We start from the raw sequence: 19498 nt of genomic DNA, 5'->3' as shown, positions 1-19498 counted from the left end.
TCTTGGGGTTGAAGATCAGTGTAAACATTTCTAATAACAGCTTAACTAGTAAATGCCACATTTACTTTAAACTGTTGAGCCTGTAGAGAAAACGAGTAAATATTTAATGAAATACTGATGACAACAGAGAATCACTGCGCTCAAAACATTTTATGAAATGAATATGTTATAAAATAAAATAAAATCATCTTAGAGATTTTAGAGAGAAAATACACTATCATCTACATAGGAAAATAATATCTTAATTTTTAAAAGAAAATATAGGTTGAAAATTCTTTCATTTGCCACTTTTTTCATATCCAGATTAAAAAAAAACAAACATTTAATGCTTTTCTTTTACATTCCACACTAAACAAGTGTTCAATCTGTTAATAATGATGTTAATAAAGATGATGTTAATTAAATCAGTAGTAAGTCATGGTGCCTTTTCCTGAGACTGACCCTTAATCTCACATCATTAGTAATGAAATGATGAAATTATAAGCGTTAAAGGGATTGTTCACCCAAAAATCATCATTTACTTGCCATTCAAACCTCTATGACTTTCTTCTGTGGAACTTAAAAGAAGATACTTGGAAGAACGCTGGGAACCAAACAGTTTTGGTGACCATTGACTTCCATTGTTTGGACACACACATTTCTCAAAATCTTCTGTGTTCCACAAGAGGGCGAGTAAATGAAGACAGGATGATGATTTTTGGTGAACTATCCCTTTATCTAGACATTATGTATGTTAACTAACATTAATTCACGCTATATATCCAGCCCGAGTCCAGTAAGTGTTACTGTAGGTGTGCAGTCAGGGCCAAACACACACTTCACTGTCCCTCTTTCAGGGATGATAAAGCGTACCTGAGAATGAAGACAATCTGTTAATTTCAAGCCCTGATCGGCGCATGCTGTGTGTGTGTGTGTGTGTGTGTAGTGGCGGTGCCGTTGTTCAGTGTGTGTTCTGCTGCTGTTGATTGGCTCTCTCTGGGTGTTGTGTGCTGCTCAATGCAGATGCTTCACTCCCACATGCAGGGAAACACCTCTCCTCTAGATAATAATTAGCATTCATGCACCAGCTGACCTTCACAATGATTCATCCATATGCAGTAAACATGGAGAAATTTGTGCTGCTAAAAGCACATTTCTATCATACGGGAGCTGGTGCTATTAAAATGTTAGTTTGTTGTGCCGTATGCTCTAAAAGTCCCCATGAAAATGGTCATTATAACGCTATAAATCATAACAGGAATTATAATCAGGCACTAAAAATACTACCCATTAAAAGTACCAATGGGATCACTCGTGGTCCTAAAGAAGACCCGATTCCTGAGAGGACTTGATGTTTTCACAAAACCGGAACATCAGCCAGATCATGGAGTGAGTGGCAAAAGAGCCGACTCCCTGACTGGATTTAATAGGAGAAACTGCGAAAACGCGCGTAAAACTAGTGATTATCAGTTTAAACTAAAGTTTGGACTCGGTATAGTGTTCCTTACAACTTACCAAAGATCCAGTGATCCATGCATACTGACATGCAGCAGGAATCCTGTTTCCTGACATTTATATGTGCCTGATTTTGACGCCGGGAAAATGCATAAAACAAATTTTCCTGTGGTATGCTTTATATAATTACAAAATTATTTAGGTCTAAATTTGGGTATGCACTTATTTCACTTATATATCGTCCAGCCCTAAAACTTGAATAGTTTTTGTCAGTGTTTATTTAAAAACACCCAATTATGCAGAATATAAGATGGTAAATATTTAATTGAGGCTTTCGCAATACAATATATAACAATACAATACTGAATATAGGGTATGATTTTACCTCAAAATTCAACATAATGACACAAAATCAATTGATATACCTCAGATTTCATCAGATTATACCTCAGATTTGTCATGTGTACACCCTCTATTAGGTGGATAGATCCTGCCTTCCTGTTTCAATAGGAAGTACACCGGTGCAGGAGAGAAAACTGTTCCATTTCATGGGGTCTTTAGAGATAACAAACAAACCCTATCTGTAATCGCAGACACACCCAGCGCCCCAGCATCGCTGATAGATCCGTCCCTGCATGCCTCCTTACAGGGAAGCTGCAGCGTATCAGAGGGAAGTGAGGCATCCAGCTCGTCCCTCACATGCACCTGTTGCACTTCTGACCCGTGAGCACCAGGGGGCGCCACTGTCCTGAGAATCAGCCTCACAAACGCTGATCTGCTGTGATACGCTGCAGCTTTCCTTGCGATCAGGGCTTCTGTGAGCATCTTCATGCCATGCTTTCATTGGTGTGTGTGTTTGCTGTGAAGCGAGAGGCAGTGGCGTGTCCCATTTGTGTTTGGCCATCTCCTGTCGTGAGGCCGTGTTGAGTATGCTCGGTGTGTTCAGTCAGTACAGCAGCGCATGTTTATCATGTGCAGACTGTCTGTAACTGTCTCTGGGTTGCTTATTTTGTTGTACTAAGACAAATTTGGTCAGATATTAAGAATTAAAGCACAGATTAGATGATGTACAAACTGAAACAGAGAGTGCAAAAGCTACAAACTCCAGAGAAGCTCACTTTGAGCCGTGCTTTACTCCGTCCACCTGCAATTCATAGTTTTGTCACACCTTTATTTGCCTACCTGGAGGGCAAAACAAGACTTTCCTCCATTGACTGCCACCCATTTTTAACAGGTTTCCAATAAGTACTAATGTAGTAAAACAGTGATATTAAAAGATCAAATTCAGTACACGCCTTATTTATAATGCACACTATATACAGATGAGCAGATAAACCCTGAATATGAATGCAACACATATTTTTTGTGAAAACGTGTGTTGCGTTCATATTCTGGACTCATCTGCTCGTCTGAATCATCAATAAGGTGTACACTGAATTTGATCTTTTAATATATCACTTATAATATCACTTTATTTGTTTTTCACTTTAAGCATTTTGGAAAGTCCTGCTGTTTTTAGTGATTGAAATACTGCAGCAGGGGCTGTATGTGGATGCATTTTATATGCATTTTGTTTGCATATTTTTGTTTTTCTTCTTTTGAAATGGAAAATTGACAGGCCTGTGCTGCAGTTTAATAGATGTTTTGCCCTCCAGTCACGTGACTGAAAACTATGAATAGGCAGAGTGACTATAATACTCTGAGAAATCAAAATGTGTTTGATCATGAGAACATACAGTAGGTTGCAGAACTCTACACTTCCTCCTCATTTATTCAAACTAAACTACAAAAATGGCGCATTCATTTTATTTTATGGCTATTATTAAAGTGTTACTTAAAGCTTTTTTGGTTAAAAATGAACCAAAATCAATTTATGAGCAAGTACATAACCAGCCAGTGTTCAAAACTATCTCCGTACCTTAGCCCGATTCACAATGGTAAGATTGTAATAATGTTTAATAATAAAATCGGTACTGGTGGGTTTCCACAGGATATTCAAGCATGCAGCCGTCATTACGTCACATCTGTAAACATAAAGAGCGAGTTCCAGCTAGTAGGCTACAAACATGACAGCAAACATTAGATTCATCCGCACTGAGGAGCCATACAGATGCAGAACCCACGTAAAGATGATAATTCCGCAAATGACTGCAATTGCAGGTTTCAAACAGAGATGGCGACAAAGAGGCAAAACTTACGGACTGCAGCTTTAAATTCGTTTAAATTGGATTCAGGTCTTTTTTTGACCTTTCTAGTTTTATTTTCTTTGCAGTGTTTAAGTAGTTATAATTTTCATCCCTTAACATGGCACTAGAAATTGTTCCGTATGCGTGTTATAGCATTTAATATAATAGTTTGCAGTGCTTCCCACAGGTTTGAAATATACTTGCGATGGTAGCCGGGCGAAAAATCCTCCTATTACCCACGGCACAAAAATGGTCTACTACATGTGACAAACAAATAATGTGTGATTTTTAACAGTATTTTTATTTATTGAAATTAATTTTAATTACATAGCATATTACATTTAATTACATACTAATATTATGCATTGTAAATTATGCAAAATTACAGCATTTAAATGGTTCACCTTTTCCTATGTTCTCCTTGCTGTCATATAGTGTCTCTCTCAGTGAATGGGACACAGATTTTACTAGTAAAATTTATAAAATGAATAATATATGTGGCAAATAATGTTCTTAGTCTTTTCTTCCTGTGGGAGAGACTACAATAATTTACTATGAATTAAATGGAAATCAAATTAAATACAATTTATGTATAACCAAAATACCAATAATGCCCAAAAGAAAAAACTTAGCATGTGACTTTTAATTATAAACAAGCCCGAAATACACCGGGACTCTTATTTTGAAATGTCTGTACTATTGCAGGCTGATCCTTCAGATTCTTACAATTGTCTAAAACATTTTATATAAAGGCCATAAAGTAGACTTTGTAATAATTCATCAACTTGAGTTCATTAGCAATCGCTTGGCATAAATCTGCACTTTTCATTGATTGAGAATCACTTTGAAGCAGTCTGAAGCGCTGTTGCATGAGCCTGTAGAACGCGCAACAGCGCCACCCTGTGACTTTGCAAAATGCAGCGCTTGTGGGAACGTTAGCGGGAGTAAACAGTTCTGACGCACACATAATGAGCAGGTAGGAGACGACTAGTTTATCGATCGCAGATGGTTTCATTATCTTGCGCGGATATAAAAGTATAAGAGGATAAAAATAATAAAAGCAAAAATGTGTCTCCAAATATACTTGGGCGGCCGTTATTATACCTCCACCCAAGTAAAGTCTATGTGTGGGAAGCACTGGTATATTTAAGAGATTTGATGTCATCTTAATGACACATGTCCCAAACGTCATGTGCAAAAACGAACAGTGGTTGGTTGTTGTACATGTCACTCAGACGGCCCCTTCTGTTTGATTGGGCAGGTTTTTAATGACACAATCCAGTCTAAATCTTGAGAAATCAAAAAATGAGACCATCCTGCTGACAGTATGAAAACTGAGGTCATTTTAGCTTTAACTTCATCGTTTTCATACTAATTTATGACTTCGCTCACATTTTCATTCGTTTTCAATGTCGTTTTCAATAGCCTTGGTCAGAGCGTCAGAAACCCAAATGTATCAGCACACGCCTGACCGCGTTCATGCGTCAGCGACGCCTATTCAGCGGTCCTCATGCTAATTGTGTTGAAGTGATGAGGAGGAAGTCTGATTAATGCTGGTTCATAAACGCCAGAAAATTATACTTTTAGGCCTACTAGTACACTAAAGTACTTATACTAAGTGCTCCAGTGAGTGTGTAATAAACTGAAGAGTAACAAATGTGCATGTGTGACAAACATTAGCTATGTTTCCATCCAAAATTGTTGCAAATTTAACTTGTGCGCAAAATTGGAATATCGCATAAAACATTTGCAAATAAAGCAGCGAGTCGAAGAGAAGGAAATTGTCACTTTTTGATAAACTAAATATCATTAAGAAAAATAGGAAAAGCTACTGTATATAATAAATTACTTGCGTCTCAGAGCACGCAGATGAAACGCAATAAACGCGTTACTTGCTTTCGGAGCCTGTGCAGTCGTGTAAGAGAGAATTATACCGAACCACTTTGATGACAGACTTTGGCTCAGGCATTACAGAATGACCTAAACAGCATTTCAGATGCTGTGCGAAGAGATCTGTTCGCTGGTTGGTCCAGTTATGCCGTCCCATCATGCAAAGTTACATGATGTTTATTTTTTTTTATGTGCATCATGAAATTAATTCTTTAAAAGTGTTTCCATTGTAGGTTATGCACATGTTTTGTTATCGGATAAAAAATACGTTTTTAATGCGCATTTTTAGAATTTATGCACATCTTGGCGTTTCCATCCAGCATTTTTTATATGCGATATCCCAAAATGCACATAAAAATTGGTGGATGGAAACATAGCTATTGAAGCTCATGAAAGAGCCGCTCTAGGACTCCAGATGAGCTGGTAAAGTGTCGTTCAGGCCATGTATGAAGTGTTTCCACAGGCCTGGTTACTGGTGTGTTTGCAGTGGTTCTGGTCTGTGTAAGAGTGCGCTTCTGTCCACTGTTCTGCCCTCTTGCAGCATAAGCAGAGATGTCCGGTTCTGGAGGACCAGCTGGTGGATCTGGTGGTGTACGCCATGGAGCGGTCCGAGACGGAGGAGCAGTTCGACGACGGCGGCACCAGTCAGCTCCTGTGGCAGCACCTCTCCAGCCAACTCATCTTCTTCGTTCTGTTCCAGTTCGCCAGCTTCCCTCACATGGTGCTGTCGCTCCATCAGAAGGTGCAGCGGTGGGGAGGGAAAAACGCTCACATGGGTCCATGTCCCAAATGGTGCCTCCTCTTCAAGGCTTCAAGGAGTAGTACCACTTAGACTTAGTCACTAGCACTTTGTTTCTGAATATAAAATCTCAACACAATGTAAAGTGCTTCCCTGGCCCTTGTTTGGGATCGATAGACGGTTTTAAGACTTAAAATATTGCACACAAGTCATATAAACTAGTTGTATAATATTTGCATGGAGCTTTTGGCCATTGTGGAGCTTGAGCTCCTGTTTACGATGTGCTTTCATTGTGTGGAAAAGGGATTTGCTAAACATCTTTTGTTTTCCACTGTAGAAAAAAATCATGCAGGTTTGTTCAAATTTTCATGAGGTTGATTACATTTTCATATCTGGGTGAACCATTGCTTTAAATATGTAATTTATTCTTACATGCATTGCAAAATGCTTTTTTTGATGCGAAAGAATAGTAGAGACAACAAACAATTGGGAGAATGGTGGGTGAGAAATGGCCCATGTCATGTGGTGTCAGAACACATCTGACAACACGTAGTCCAATTATAAAATTAAAACCCTGATATACTTCAAGCTAAATCAAAGCACGAACTGGTATGACATCATTTCAAACAAAATCAGATCAAAACGATGTTTGTTTCAAACATTTGCCCCAGCTGGTGATGTACCAGGTTGGTGTGCTTTCCTAAAGGGGTCATGAATTTTGATATATAAGAGTCATCGTACTATAAGAATATCCTGTAAGTTTTAGAACTGGAAACCTCCTTGTTAGTCCAATAAGAGCTTTTATTGACACCAGACCCAGAGAACGACTGATCCTGGAATGTGTCTATAGATAGTGAAACTCCGCCTCCGCTGAAGAAATCAACGCCTACTTCATCATTGCATCGTTAGCCCCGCCCACTGGTGTGTCAGTGAGATGAGGAGGAGAGAAGAGCGATACAGGACTAAAATAACATTACCTTTCAAAGGATCCTAATGCAGGAATATGGTTATTTATTTTCATCAATGTGAATGTCTCAGTTGAGCTTTATTTATTTGTATTCAGTTCATTTCACTGTGGATTCTTTGGTAAATCAATCGCATTTTAGTGCAAACAGACTTTTACGATATGAACTCGACAGTAATGCAACAACATGTCAGTAACTGTGTTCATTCTAATGCCTGATCTGATATTAATGATTCATGTACAGTCAGATGATCTTTGTCTGTGTGTCAGTAAATCAAACCAGTGACTAAACGCTCAACTTCACCTTGTTTCTCTTAGTAGGATGAAAATAATCTGTTATTTAAACAGCGATCAAAGAACGCTTCCTTTACAATCGCTGGAGCTGTCAATCAAACAGAGTTTATCAGTGACTGAGTTCTGGACTCGCACCAAAACTCCCGTTTTATTCAACAAATCTCTTATTTACATCGTGTTTGCATTGTTAGTTATGATGAAAGCATTCGTTAGTGTGCAGAATGACGAGATCACTGCTTTCATGAGCTCAACAACATGTCTGTGATCGACTACAATGTTCATCACTGCAACCTTTCATGCCACAATCTAAATATAATGCAGTACTTTTCACGATTCGTTAACCTTGAGAGCAGTAATAGTAAAAACATGCTAAAAGTTTTCGAGAGAGTAATACTCAGCTATTTCATATGCAAAGCTGTCAGCCAATCACAGCAGTGGGCGTTTACACTGAAGTCTCACAGCAGACACGCCCCTTAAAACAGAGCGTTCAAATCGGAGGGATAAAATCAGGGTAGAAAAAATGCCTTTTATTTCTAAATTATGACCATTTTTGATGTAAAAAGCATAGTAACATTATAAGTGCACTCCTGAAAACATTATAAAACAACGCAGTTCATGACCTCTTTAAGATGCTTTCTTAACTACTGTTTTGTCAGTTTGCTTGTGTGTTTTGTTACTGAGAGGAAAGAGTGTAGTACACAATTACACATTCATCAGCGTGGGCGACAACAGGGTGTTCGCTGACAGTTACGCTGCAAAGGTGTTTCGAACATCTTTAGCCCAAAGCAGAGAACGAAAAAGAAGCTGGCTGTCAGTTTATGGGGGCCTTTAGTGTTAGATCAAAGAAGTATATGTGAAATTTACATTTCACTCCATCCTTACATCCATCAACGAAACTCCCATCCATTGTATGAATGTTAGATCTCATGTACGGTTTAGACTGATTGAAAGTGCACCATTTGGGACAGAACCACACAAAAGCACACATGGGGAAGACCTTCTTCCTGTGTTTCATATATGTGTGTTCCTCTTCTTCTGAACAGCTGGCCGGTCGGGGTTTGATCAAGGGACGGGATCACCTGATGTGGGTGCTGCTGCAGTTCATCTCCGGCAGCATTCAGAAGAACGCTTTGGCTGACTTCCTGCCCGTCATGAAGCTGTTTGACCTGCTTTATCCTGAGAAAGAGGTGAATGGCTCTGCTGCTGCTGTTTCAGCAGGCGCTCATGAATTCATAATGTGACGGTCTAAACATGCTGTTGGATAAGGTCATCTGATCAAGGCTTCATTTACTCTTGTCCTGCTCTGCTAGCGGGTTACACCTCTATTATTCAGTCGGTCATTAGTAATCACTTAGCAGATGCTTTGACTCACAGTGTATTTAGTACAGGCTTCAGTGCTTGGCTCTGGGACACAGTGGGGACGTGTGCATGGAAGGGTTTGAACCCGCGACCCTATAGTCCAGATCGTTGCCCGCTAGGCTGTACAACCCCATTCACTGTGACGCCTGTTCACTGACTGATGCATATCACACACACAACTGGAAAGCACTTGTAAAAATCACAATGCCACTTTTACGAATGGTATTTCAACGCAAAATGTTGAAAGTCTTAAGCCTTGTTCAGACTGTCAGTCCAAATCTGATTTTTGTGCATATCCAATTAGAATCTGATCATATTTAGCAAGTGTGAACGTCAAAAAATAACATGATTTTTACAAATCCGTTTCCAGCTACAGTCATATGTGGTTTTAAATCCTTTTCAAATGACATTTCTGGAAATTTGTTTCATTCTGAATGCTCTGATTGGATTTAAAATAGCCTCTGATGGCAGACTCACATTTCTGCTGCTGCCTCATAAAATGCAGTAGTTTGTTGCGGTTGTTTTTTTTGGTGTAAGCATACCAACATGATTGCCATTAAGGCCCGTGCACACCAAGAACCATAACTATAGTGATAACTATATTTGCGTCCACACCAATGAGAGATAAGTCTTTTTATTCTAAGCTCACGCGCTGCGGTTTAAAAGTAGTGAAAATGGATGTAGATGACCTGCTGCTGCTTTACGTTACACGGGTTACTTTCTTCTTACTTAAAGGATAGATGTTCTCCAGTACAATTGGGAAATTATTTCTCAGACTCTTCAGTCTGTGTTTGTGGGGTACCACAGGGGTCAGTTCTGGGCCCATATTGTTTTCTTTGTACATGTTACCACTCGGCCTTATTTGTCAAAAATATAATGTTGCATATCACTGTTATGCAGATGACTGTATCTTCCTCTGAAGGCAGATGATGGCACTGCATTAAAGGAACACGACACTTTTTTTGAAAATAGGCTAATTTTCCAACTCTCCTAGAGTTAAACGGTTAAGTTTTACTCTGAAGGCAGATGAAGGCACTACGTTAAAGGTGCCCTAGAACTTCTTTTTACAAGATGTAATATAAGTCTAAGGTGTCCCCTGAATGTGTCTGTGAAGTTTCAGCTCCATAGATTTTTTTTTATTCATTTTTTTAACTGCCTATTTTGGGGCATCATTAACTATGCACCGATATATAGGTTGCTGGCCCTTTAATTCTCGTGCTCCCCCTCCCCCGGAGCTCACGCTTGCCTTGAACAGCATAAACACAGATTACACAGCTAATATTACCCTCAAAATGGATCTTTACAAGATGTTCGTCATGCATGCTGCATGCATGCGTCGGATCATGTGAGTATAGTATTTATTTGGATGTTTCCATTTGATTCTGAATGAGTTTGATAGTGCTCCGTGGCTAACGGGCTAAAGCTAACATTACACACTGTTGGAGAGATTTATAAAGAATGAAGTTGTGTTTATGAATTATACAGACTGCAAGTGTTTAAAAATGAAAATAGTGACCGCTCTTGTCTCCGTGAATACAGTAAGAAACGATGGTAACTTTAACCACATTTAACAGTACATTAGCAACATGCTAACGAAACATTTAGAAAGACAATTCATAAATATCACTAAAAATATCATGATATCATGGATCATGTCAGTTATTATTGCTCCATCTGCCATTTTTCTCTATTGTCCTTGCTTGCTTACCTAGTCTGATGATTCAGCTGTGCATAGATCCAGACATTAATACTGGCTGCCCTTGACTAATGCCTTGAACATGGGCTGGCATATGCAAATATTGGGGGCGTACAAATAAATGATCCCGATTGTTACGTAACAGTCGGTGTTATGTTGAGATTCGCCTGTTCTTCAGAGGTCTTTTAAACAAATGAGATTTATATAAGAAGGAGGAAGCAATGGAGTTTGAAACTCACTGTATGTCATTTCCATGTACTGAACTCTTGTTATTCAACTATGCCAAGATAAATTCAATATTTAATTCTAGGGCACCTTTAAATGTTCTGATAAAAATGTATTACAACTTAATGAATCTAAAACAGAATGCTTAATATGCCTGAAATAGATCTGTGCCTTGAATATTTAAATGAACTGTCATTACGTTCTGCTCAAACACGCCTCTTTTCTGCGTAAAATTAGGATCATTACAGTTTGAGCTTTATTCACAAAACTCTGCAATTTACATCACACTACTTCTGCCGCTTGAAAGCAGGTGGTAAATGAAGAGTTATATAAAAGGGGCGTTTGTGTGCACTTTCTAGTGATCATGAGAGCAATAAATGTTGATCGGGTTATCGAGAAGAGCGCAATAAGCGCCCATTTATCCAGATGTGTGGTGTAGTAAAAGCCACGTTCATCATGTTGAGATCCAAACTGTGAAGTGCAAATAGTGTTTAGCACACATTTTGTGTTTGTCCCATTGCCTGATCTGTATAATTCAGGCACTAAAGCAACGCAGGCAGCGAGTGCAAATAAACTGCACTTTCAGCTGATTCATATTTTTAGTAAATTCCCACCTGAATGTTTTAAAGCTACCATATAGTCAACAGACAGGCTACCACAGGAGAACATTATCAGCCATCTGTCATTAGTGCTGCCAATATTAGCTCGCTGAAATAGTCTTCTAGGCAGTTGGTGTGATGTTTGCACACAGTATCGGCTATTTAAACCATTAGAGTTGTTAGCTTTACGCTGATCCGTGTGCGAACCCCAGCAGGACAGCTGATGAAAGACAAGCTGCTGGCTCCGTCTGCTGGGCTGCTGTTTTCCAGCCATTTGCCCACAACATCTGTGAATGACAGATGTGCTGCGACTGCCCAGCAGACATTAGTTTAACTAAAGCATGTAACGAGCACAAGGCAATTAGATGCTTGGCCAGAGGAAAGCATTAAAGATTTCTCCATCAAACAAGATGAGGAGTCTGAGTGTACTGACAGACTTCAGATCCCTTCAAATCCTGCTGTTAGTTCCTGTGTAACGGCAGCTCACGAACCACTGAAGGACGTTCACGACCCCTTTGATGCGTATCGTACATGAAAAAGGCAAGAGGTTTGTTCTTTCAAAATGGAATGCAATTTGATCTTATTGTATGAGTGAACGAGTTGTTATCATTCCTTTCGGAAATAATGTTCTACCTAACTTCCCAGACTGATACATAAAGCACTTTCAAGGGGAGCCATTTGCTGGACTGAAAACGGAAATCATAGATAACTACCAAGCACGAGTCTAATCACTAATGCACATACTTGGGGAGCATGATTGTTAAAAGTATCATGTTATTCCTGTTGCATTACTGATAATGAAAGTTTTTGATGCATCTTTACTTTGTGTATGGCACATAAAGAGAGAAGCCTCGTTAAAGATCTTCTGCATGAGCAACAGACTGACATTTATTATGTTATTTGCTGAAAATCTTCTCTTCTCCACACTCAAATAATCATGCAATGCTCCAGACTAACATTTGAGAGCAGTAGCACCACATCTACAGATGGTGGCGCCAGCACCTGATTTGGTAGCACTGGGGGGATTTTTAATTATAAACTTAATTAAATCATAAAATTACCATTATTTTGCATTTATAAGTGCAGTTACTATAATATTACATGTTTGTTTATTGGAAATTTGACTAAAGCACTGAGCTTGAATTGAGATGCAGATGAAATTAACTTTTATTAACAACAGTAACGTGCAAAAACCTCATTTTTATAATGTAGATGTAAATATTCTACTCTTATTGTATCATTCTTCTTCTATATTATAATACTGGCTGCTTCAGTGAATATAAAATAATGCTTTGTGTATAATTCAGTCACAATGTGTAGAAAAGTTTTTGTTTTTCATGAGACTTTGTGACTTCCTACTTTTTTCCAAATGTTAGCGAATATGTCAATCAGTGTTTGTTTGCCACAAAGTTTTAGTTTTTCTACATCTTTAAACTTTTAGTTTTACAAATCGTCACATTAAAAATAACATTAAAATTGGATCAAGTGCTGGAAAAAGTGCGAAGCACTTGAATGTCACTGTCAAAAGGTTGTACGAACCCTAAAATGAAAAATGTAAAAACATTCGACTCTTTATGCCACAATACCATGGATACAGTTAGTGTTACAACATTAAAGGTGCCCAAGAATGCTTTTTCACAAGATGTAATATACGTCTAAGGTGTCTCCTGAACGTGTCTGTGAAGTTTCAGCTCAAAATACCCCATAGATTTTTTTTTATTCATTTTTTTAACTGCCTATTTTGGGGCATCATTAACAATGCACTGATTTACACTCGGCGCCGCCCCCTTAAATCGTGTGCTCCCTGCCACATGAGCTGTCGACTATATTACAGCGCATTTACAAAGTTCACACAGCTAATATAACCCTCAAATGGATCTTTACAAGATGTTCGTCATGCATGCTGTGTGCATGCTTAGAATTATGTGAGTAAAGTATTTATTTGGATGTTAAAGTTTTATTCTGAGTGAATTTGAGGCTGTGCTCCGTGGCTAACGGCTAATGCTACACTGTTGGAGAGATTTATAAAGAATGAAGTTGTGTTTATGAATTATACAGACTGCAAGTGTGTAAAAATGAAAATAGCGACGGCTCTTGTCTCCGTGAATACAGTAATAAACGATGGTAACTTTAACCACATTTAACAGTACATTAGCAACATGCTAACGAAACATTTAGAAAGACAATTTACAAATATCACTAAAAATATCATGATATCATGGATCATGTCAGTTATTATTGCTCCATCTGCCATTTTTCGCTATTGTTCTTGCTTGCTTACCTAGTCTGATGATTCAGCTGTGCACAGATCCAGACGTTAATACTGGCTGCCCTTGTGTAATGCCTTGAACATGAGCTGGCATATGCAAATATTGGGGGCGTACATATTAATGATCCTGACTGTTACGTAACAGTCGGTGTTATGTTGAGATTCGCCTGTTCTTCGGAGGTCTTTTAAACAAATGAGATTTATATAAGAAGGAGGAAGCAATGGAGTTTGAGACTCACTGTATGTCATTTCCATGTACTGAACTCTTGTTATTCAACTATGCCGAGGTAAATTCAATTTTTGAATCTAGGGCACCTTTAAATCCATGGTGAATGGTGGTGATTTGTGGATTGAAAAGCCTTCTGTATCTTCGTTCATGGCACAATGTCTCTCCTGCTTTCCACATCAGCACTGTTTCATCTGATATGGTTTATAACTGAGAAATCTGTGCTGAATTTGAATGCTTCTCACTAGATATCACAGCAATGTTGTTAGTTCTGTGGTGAATTCAAACGCTTTCTAACTGGATCTCCCAGTGTCACGTGATCGAGATTGGCGGGCGAGTAAACCGGTTCTGAGCTCACGCTGCGCTGTCTATTATTGCTGCGAGCTGATAAACGCTGTGCAGCTCAAACGAGTAGCACGGCTTCGTTTCGCTTTTGTTTGCTGTTTCTCATATGCAACATAAAAAGCAGCTCTTTTCAGTTGGGTAACGTGGTGGCGGCACCAGTGTGACCTCTAACAAAATTAAGTCACACCGGCAGGTCGCAGTCTTGAGCCCTGGATGCATACAAAAACTTCTGTCGTTGTTTTTAGAATGAAGAGAAGAAAGAGTTTGTGTAGATACTTCACTTGCCCTTGCATGCATCTTGGCAGCATTTTAAAATGGCTTTATTTTTGTGTGCAGTGCATTCCAGTGCCGGACATCAATAAGCCCCAGTCCACTCACGCCTTCGCAATGACCTGCATTTGGATTCACCTGAACCGCAAAGCTCAGAACGAACTCCAGATCCCCATCCCACACTCGCTCAAGCTGCACCATGAGTAAGACGCTCACATCCACACACACACGCTCCACATGGACTGACTGTCCAACCACACACCTGCTTCATCTTTCTCTCCGTGTTCAGGTTTCTTCAGCAGAGTCTGCGCAATAAGAGTCTACCCATGACCGACTATAAGATCGCTCTGCTGTGTAATGCCTACTCCACGAACTCAGAGTGCTTCACGCTGCCCATGGGCGTCCTGGTGGAGACCATCTACGGTAACGGCAGCATGCGCATCACTCTGCCCGGCACCAACTGCATGGCGTCCGGCTCGGTCACGCCTTTACCCATGAACCTGCTGGACTCCCTCACTGTCCATGCCAAGATGAGGTGAGAGGAGTTTATTTTCTGAATCCCATAGGTAAATGCATGTGTAATGTGTTGTAGTTAAGTGCCACACTCTCTTCTGTTCTTCCCATCAGCTTGATCCACAGCATTGCAACCCGTGTCATTAAACTGGCCCACGCCAAGTCTAGTCTTGCCCTGGCGCCCGCCTTAGTGGAGACGTACAGCCGACTGCTGGTGTACATGGAGATCGAGTCCCTCGGCATTAAGGGCTTCATCAGTGAGTCTGACGTCACTGCTGTTTTTGATTTTCTGTCCTTGTCTGTGGATGTGACTGTGTGTTTCTCCGACCCTCCACTAGGTCAGCTTCTGCCGAACGTGTTCAAGTCGCACGCGTGGGGGATTCTGCACACGCTGCTGGAGATGTTCAGTTATCGCATGCACCACATTCAGCCTCATTACCGCGTGCAGCTCCTGTCACACCTTCATTCGCTCGCCGCTGTTCCACAGACCAATCAGAACCAGCTGCACCTCTGGTTAGACTCCGCCCACACTAACACAAACACTACTTCGAGTTAAAGGGGTAGTTCACCCAAAAATTATAATCTGTCCTCATTTACTCACCCTCAAGTTGTTCCAAGTCTTTCTTTCTTCTGTTGAACACAAAAGAAGATATTTTGAACAATAAAGAGTTGATTACTTCCATATCAGGAAAAAATCCCTTTAATGAATGAAACACTGTTGAATGAGAAGAGTGGACAATAGTTATGACAGAGTACTTATGGTGACTAACATGTGCGTCGGTCCGTCTCACGGTGTGTTTGTGTGTTTGAGCAGCGTCGAGAGCACCGCTCTGAGGCTGATCACGGCTCTGGGGAGTTCAGAGGTTCAGCCGCAGTTCACGCGCTTCCTCAACGACCCTAAAACTGTGCTGTCCGCCGAGTCCGAGGAGCTGAACAGAGCGCTGATCCTCACGCTGGCTCGAGCCACACACGTCACAGGTATTTCAGACCTGTAAATCACTGTATTCATGATACATTTACATCATTGATTATTCGGTGAATAGTCTCAGTGATTCGTTTTCTGTCACTTAGCAGTTGATGTGCAGGAGTCATTCTATAATTTAGGGTACATTTCATGTCCAGTGATAATTATTTGTATATACACTACTGTTCAAAAGTTTGGGGTCAGTAAGATTTTTTAATGTTTTAAAAGGAGTATCTTCTGCTCACCAAGTCTGCATTTATTTGATTAAAAATACAAACAAAAACAGTAATATTGTGAAATATTATTCCAATGTAAAACAGCTGTTTTCTATGTGAATATATAGTAAAGTGTAATTTATTCCTGTGATCAAAGCTGAATTTTCAGCATCATTACTCCAGTCTTCAGTGTCACATGATCCTTCAGAAATCAATCTAATATGATGATTTGATGCTCAAGAAACATTCATTATTATTATCAATGTTGAAAACGGTTGTGTACAAATTTTTTTCAAAATTCTTTGATGAATAGAAAGTTCAAAAGAACAGCATTTATTTAAAATAGAATATTTTCTAACATTATAATGGTCTTTACTGTAACTTGATCAGTTTAACTCATCCTTGATGAATAAAAGTATTGATTAATTTTATTTCTATCCCCCAAAAATAAAATTAAAATTCTTACTGACCCCAAACTTTTGAACGGTAGTGTTTAATGCTACAAAAGATTTAGATTTCAGACAAATGCTGTTCTTTTGAACTTTCTATTCATCATAGCATCATGAAATAAAAATGTAAATAACTGTTTTCAACATTGATAATAATAATGAATGTTTCTTGAGCAGCAAATCATCATATTAGAATGATTTCTGAAGGATCATGTGACACTGAAGACTGGAGTAATGATGCTGAAAATTCAGCTTTGCATCACAGGAATAAATTACATTTTACTATATATTCACATAGAAAACAGCTGATTTACATTGTAATAATATTTCACAATATTACTGTTTTTGTTTGTATTTTTAATCAAATAAATGCAGCCTTGGTGAGCAGAAGATACTTCTTTTAAAACATTAAAAAAATCTTACTGACCCCAAACTTTTGAACGGTAGTGTATATATTTTATTTTCTTCAGAAATATCATATTTTATCCATGAAGCAAATGCATAGTATAATCTCACAACATTTTATGCACTTTTTTTCAGTTTGCATGAAATTGCTTTTATGTCCCATAAATTACAGTTTTTCAAAATAATGAATACAAAATGTTAAAGTCAAGATTATCTATATTAAATTTATTTATTCAAAATAAATACTTTAGAAAAATGAATTGGGTTTGAATTAAAATTTCTTTCAAATAAAAAAAAATATTTCATTTTATTAATGTCATCACCTCCCTGAAAACTAAAAAATGGTTTATCCCAAAACCATGTGACCAACATGTGATGTAACTTTGTTCTGCGGCAGATATTTGATGGTAAATATCCTCTCAAGGAGTATATTAATTGCGCGTCAACTATTTTGGATACATTGTTATAGTTTGCAATATTTTTATGATTTTAATTCAAATTAATATTAAAATGTGTGGTTAACATGATCAAGAAAATAACCTGTCATTGAAATTATGAGGCAAAATGGTGAAATTGTCAACTATGTTTTGACTGATTTTTTCCATTTTAAATATCCAGACTGCTGCTTTTGATATTATTTCAGGGTATAGTTTACATCCACATGGACTGCAGTTTTGCATGACATTCTTAAAACTATCAAAATTATATTCAAGGTGGATTTATGATAAACATGTTCTTATCCTTAGTAACAGTTGACAAACTCACCAGAGAAAACATCTTTTTTTCAATCTAATATCAAAATTGTGTTTAGTGATAAAGCTTGGCAACTAGCAGACTGATAAAAATATATAAACTGAAACCAATAAAAAAAGCACATTGTTTTTATACTTTTTTTGCTGATGTGAAATGTACTCTAAATAGAATGACTCGCAGACATTTAGTTTCACAATAAATATTTAAATACAGAGCTATTTGTTTCCATTGTGCAGGCAGCATATTTAATACATTCTCAAAATGTGTTTATTCCTGAATAATGTGCTAACGCCTCTCATCTGTGCGCGGTGCAGATTTCTTCACAGGCTCGGACTCTATTCAGGGCACCTGGTGTAAGGACATCCTGCAGACCATCATGAACTTCACACCTCACAACTGGGCCTCTCACACACTCAGCTGTTTCCCTGCTCCACTGCAGGTACTCACACAATCTCACACAAATGTTTCTTTATTTTAACTAATCAGTCTTGAACCCACAGTTTAACAGCTCATTCGCTGAATCTTCAGAGCTCTTACTTCATTGACTCACTCACCGAACACTTGAAATCAACTGACTGCTGTTTTGAGTGAACTTCAAGGTGAAATAAGCAATTTATGAGAAACACTGTTGATATTTAAAAACAACCCAAACAAACACAGCCCTCCCTTTATTGGTCCAGCATCACACAGCATCCTCTGGTATTGCAGGATTATAGTATTGAAAGTGGCTGCATTTTATTTTATACACAGTGTAATTTCTCATGATTTTAGGCTGACGTGTTCACTCATAGAAGCTGTTTGTCTGTACACTAGTGCAGTTCTAGTACATGTTTAGGATGACTGTGAAAGTTTTAAACACACTGGTTGACATCACTCTCTCTCTCTCAGGATGTCTACACTGGGGTAGATGAATTCTTCATCTTAAGTGTTTTGATGCTGTGTTTGTAATTAATGTCTGTAACGATAGGAAATGGAGTGCGTTTGGTCATCCACTTACCTCTAAGAGCTGAAGGATCTTCTGTTGTTTAAAATTCTGGATAAGGAACATTTCTCCATGAGGACTTAGTTTATGTTGGGACTACGGTATTACTGCTTTAATGCACTCATGTGGTACTTCTGCTGCATTCCATTAACCCTTGTGCATCAATTAAAAAAAGTTACACACAAAACTGTAATAAAAATTTGAAGCTTTGGAGCACAGACTCAAGTTTGGTCTCATTTTAAAGAAGACCCTCTTTAAAGAAGATTATTGTTGAAGTAAAAAAAAAAAAAAAAGTTTAGTTATAGAGGTTCAAGTTTATGAAAATGATTTATGAACATTATTTTATATAAAGTATATTTTTATGAAACACTTTGAACTCTAAAACTGCTAGAAAATCAATGCCATAAATCTATAGAAGTTGTGTTCCAAATCTGAGGTTGATATCTCAAAAAATGAGCTTTCAGTAAGATTTTGATGGGCGCAGTACCAAATTTTCCCCATTAGATGCCCGTGGTTGGATTTGTGATTTAATTTCTTGAGTTTTTCTCTCAAATATTACAAGCACACACACATATTTTTTTAAATACACACATATAAACCACACTCTGACACCCATACCAACACACCCACACAATTATAGCTGCAAAATCAATATGCAGAAGCAGAAAACAGTAAATGCTTTTTAGGCCAAACCTGAGAAAATGGCACCATCTGGTAAAAC

The 19498-nt window shown here is 38.4% G+C and overlaps 1 protein-coding gene across 2 annotated transcripts in view; it reads left to right on the top strand.

Annotated features, from left to right (window-relative positions):
* Positions 1 to 19498, top strand: part of med23 (mediator complex subunit 23) — a 63130-nt gene that overhangs the window by 17644 nt on the left and 25988 nt on the right. For both annotated transcript variants that reach the window (XM_048208222.1, XM_048208223.1), the window contains 8 exons: positions 6052 to 6252; positions 8551 to 8694; positions 14563 to 14699; positions 14786 to 15031; positions 15124 to 15266; positions 15348 to 15522; positions 15824 to 15987; positions 18110 to 18234. In XM_048208222.1, coding sequence (XP_048064179.1) covers positions 6052 to 6252; positions 8551 to 8694; positions 14563 to 14699; positions 14786 to 15031; positions 15124 to 15266; positions 15348 to 15522; positions 15824 to 15987; positions 18110 to 18234 — 1335 coding nt within the window. The remainder of the gene's footprint in view (positions 1 to 6051; positions 6253 to 8550; positions 8695 to 14562; positions 14700 to 14785; positions 15032 to 15123; positions 15267 to 15347; positions 15523 to 15823; positions 15988 to 18109; positions 18235 to 19498) is intronic.

Source organism: Megalobrama amblycephala, linkage group LG11 (assembly GCF_018812025.1).
Source record: "Megalobrama amblycephala isolate DHTTF-2021 linkage group LG11, ASM1881202v1, whole genome shotgun sequence".
Lineage (NCBI taxonomy): Eukaryota > Metazoa > Chordata > Actinopteri > Cypriniformes > Xenocyprididae > Megalobrama > Megalobrama amblycephala.
This window is presented reverse-complemented; position numbering and strand designations above follow the sequence as displayed.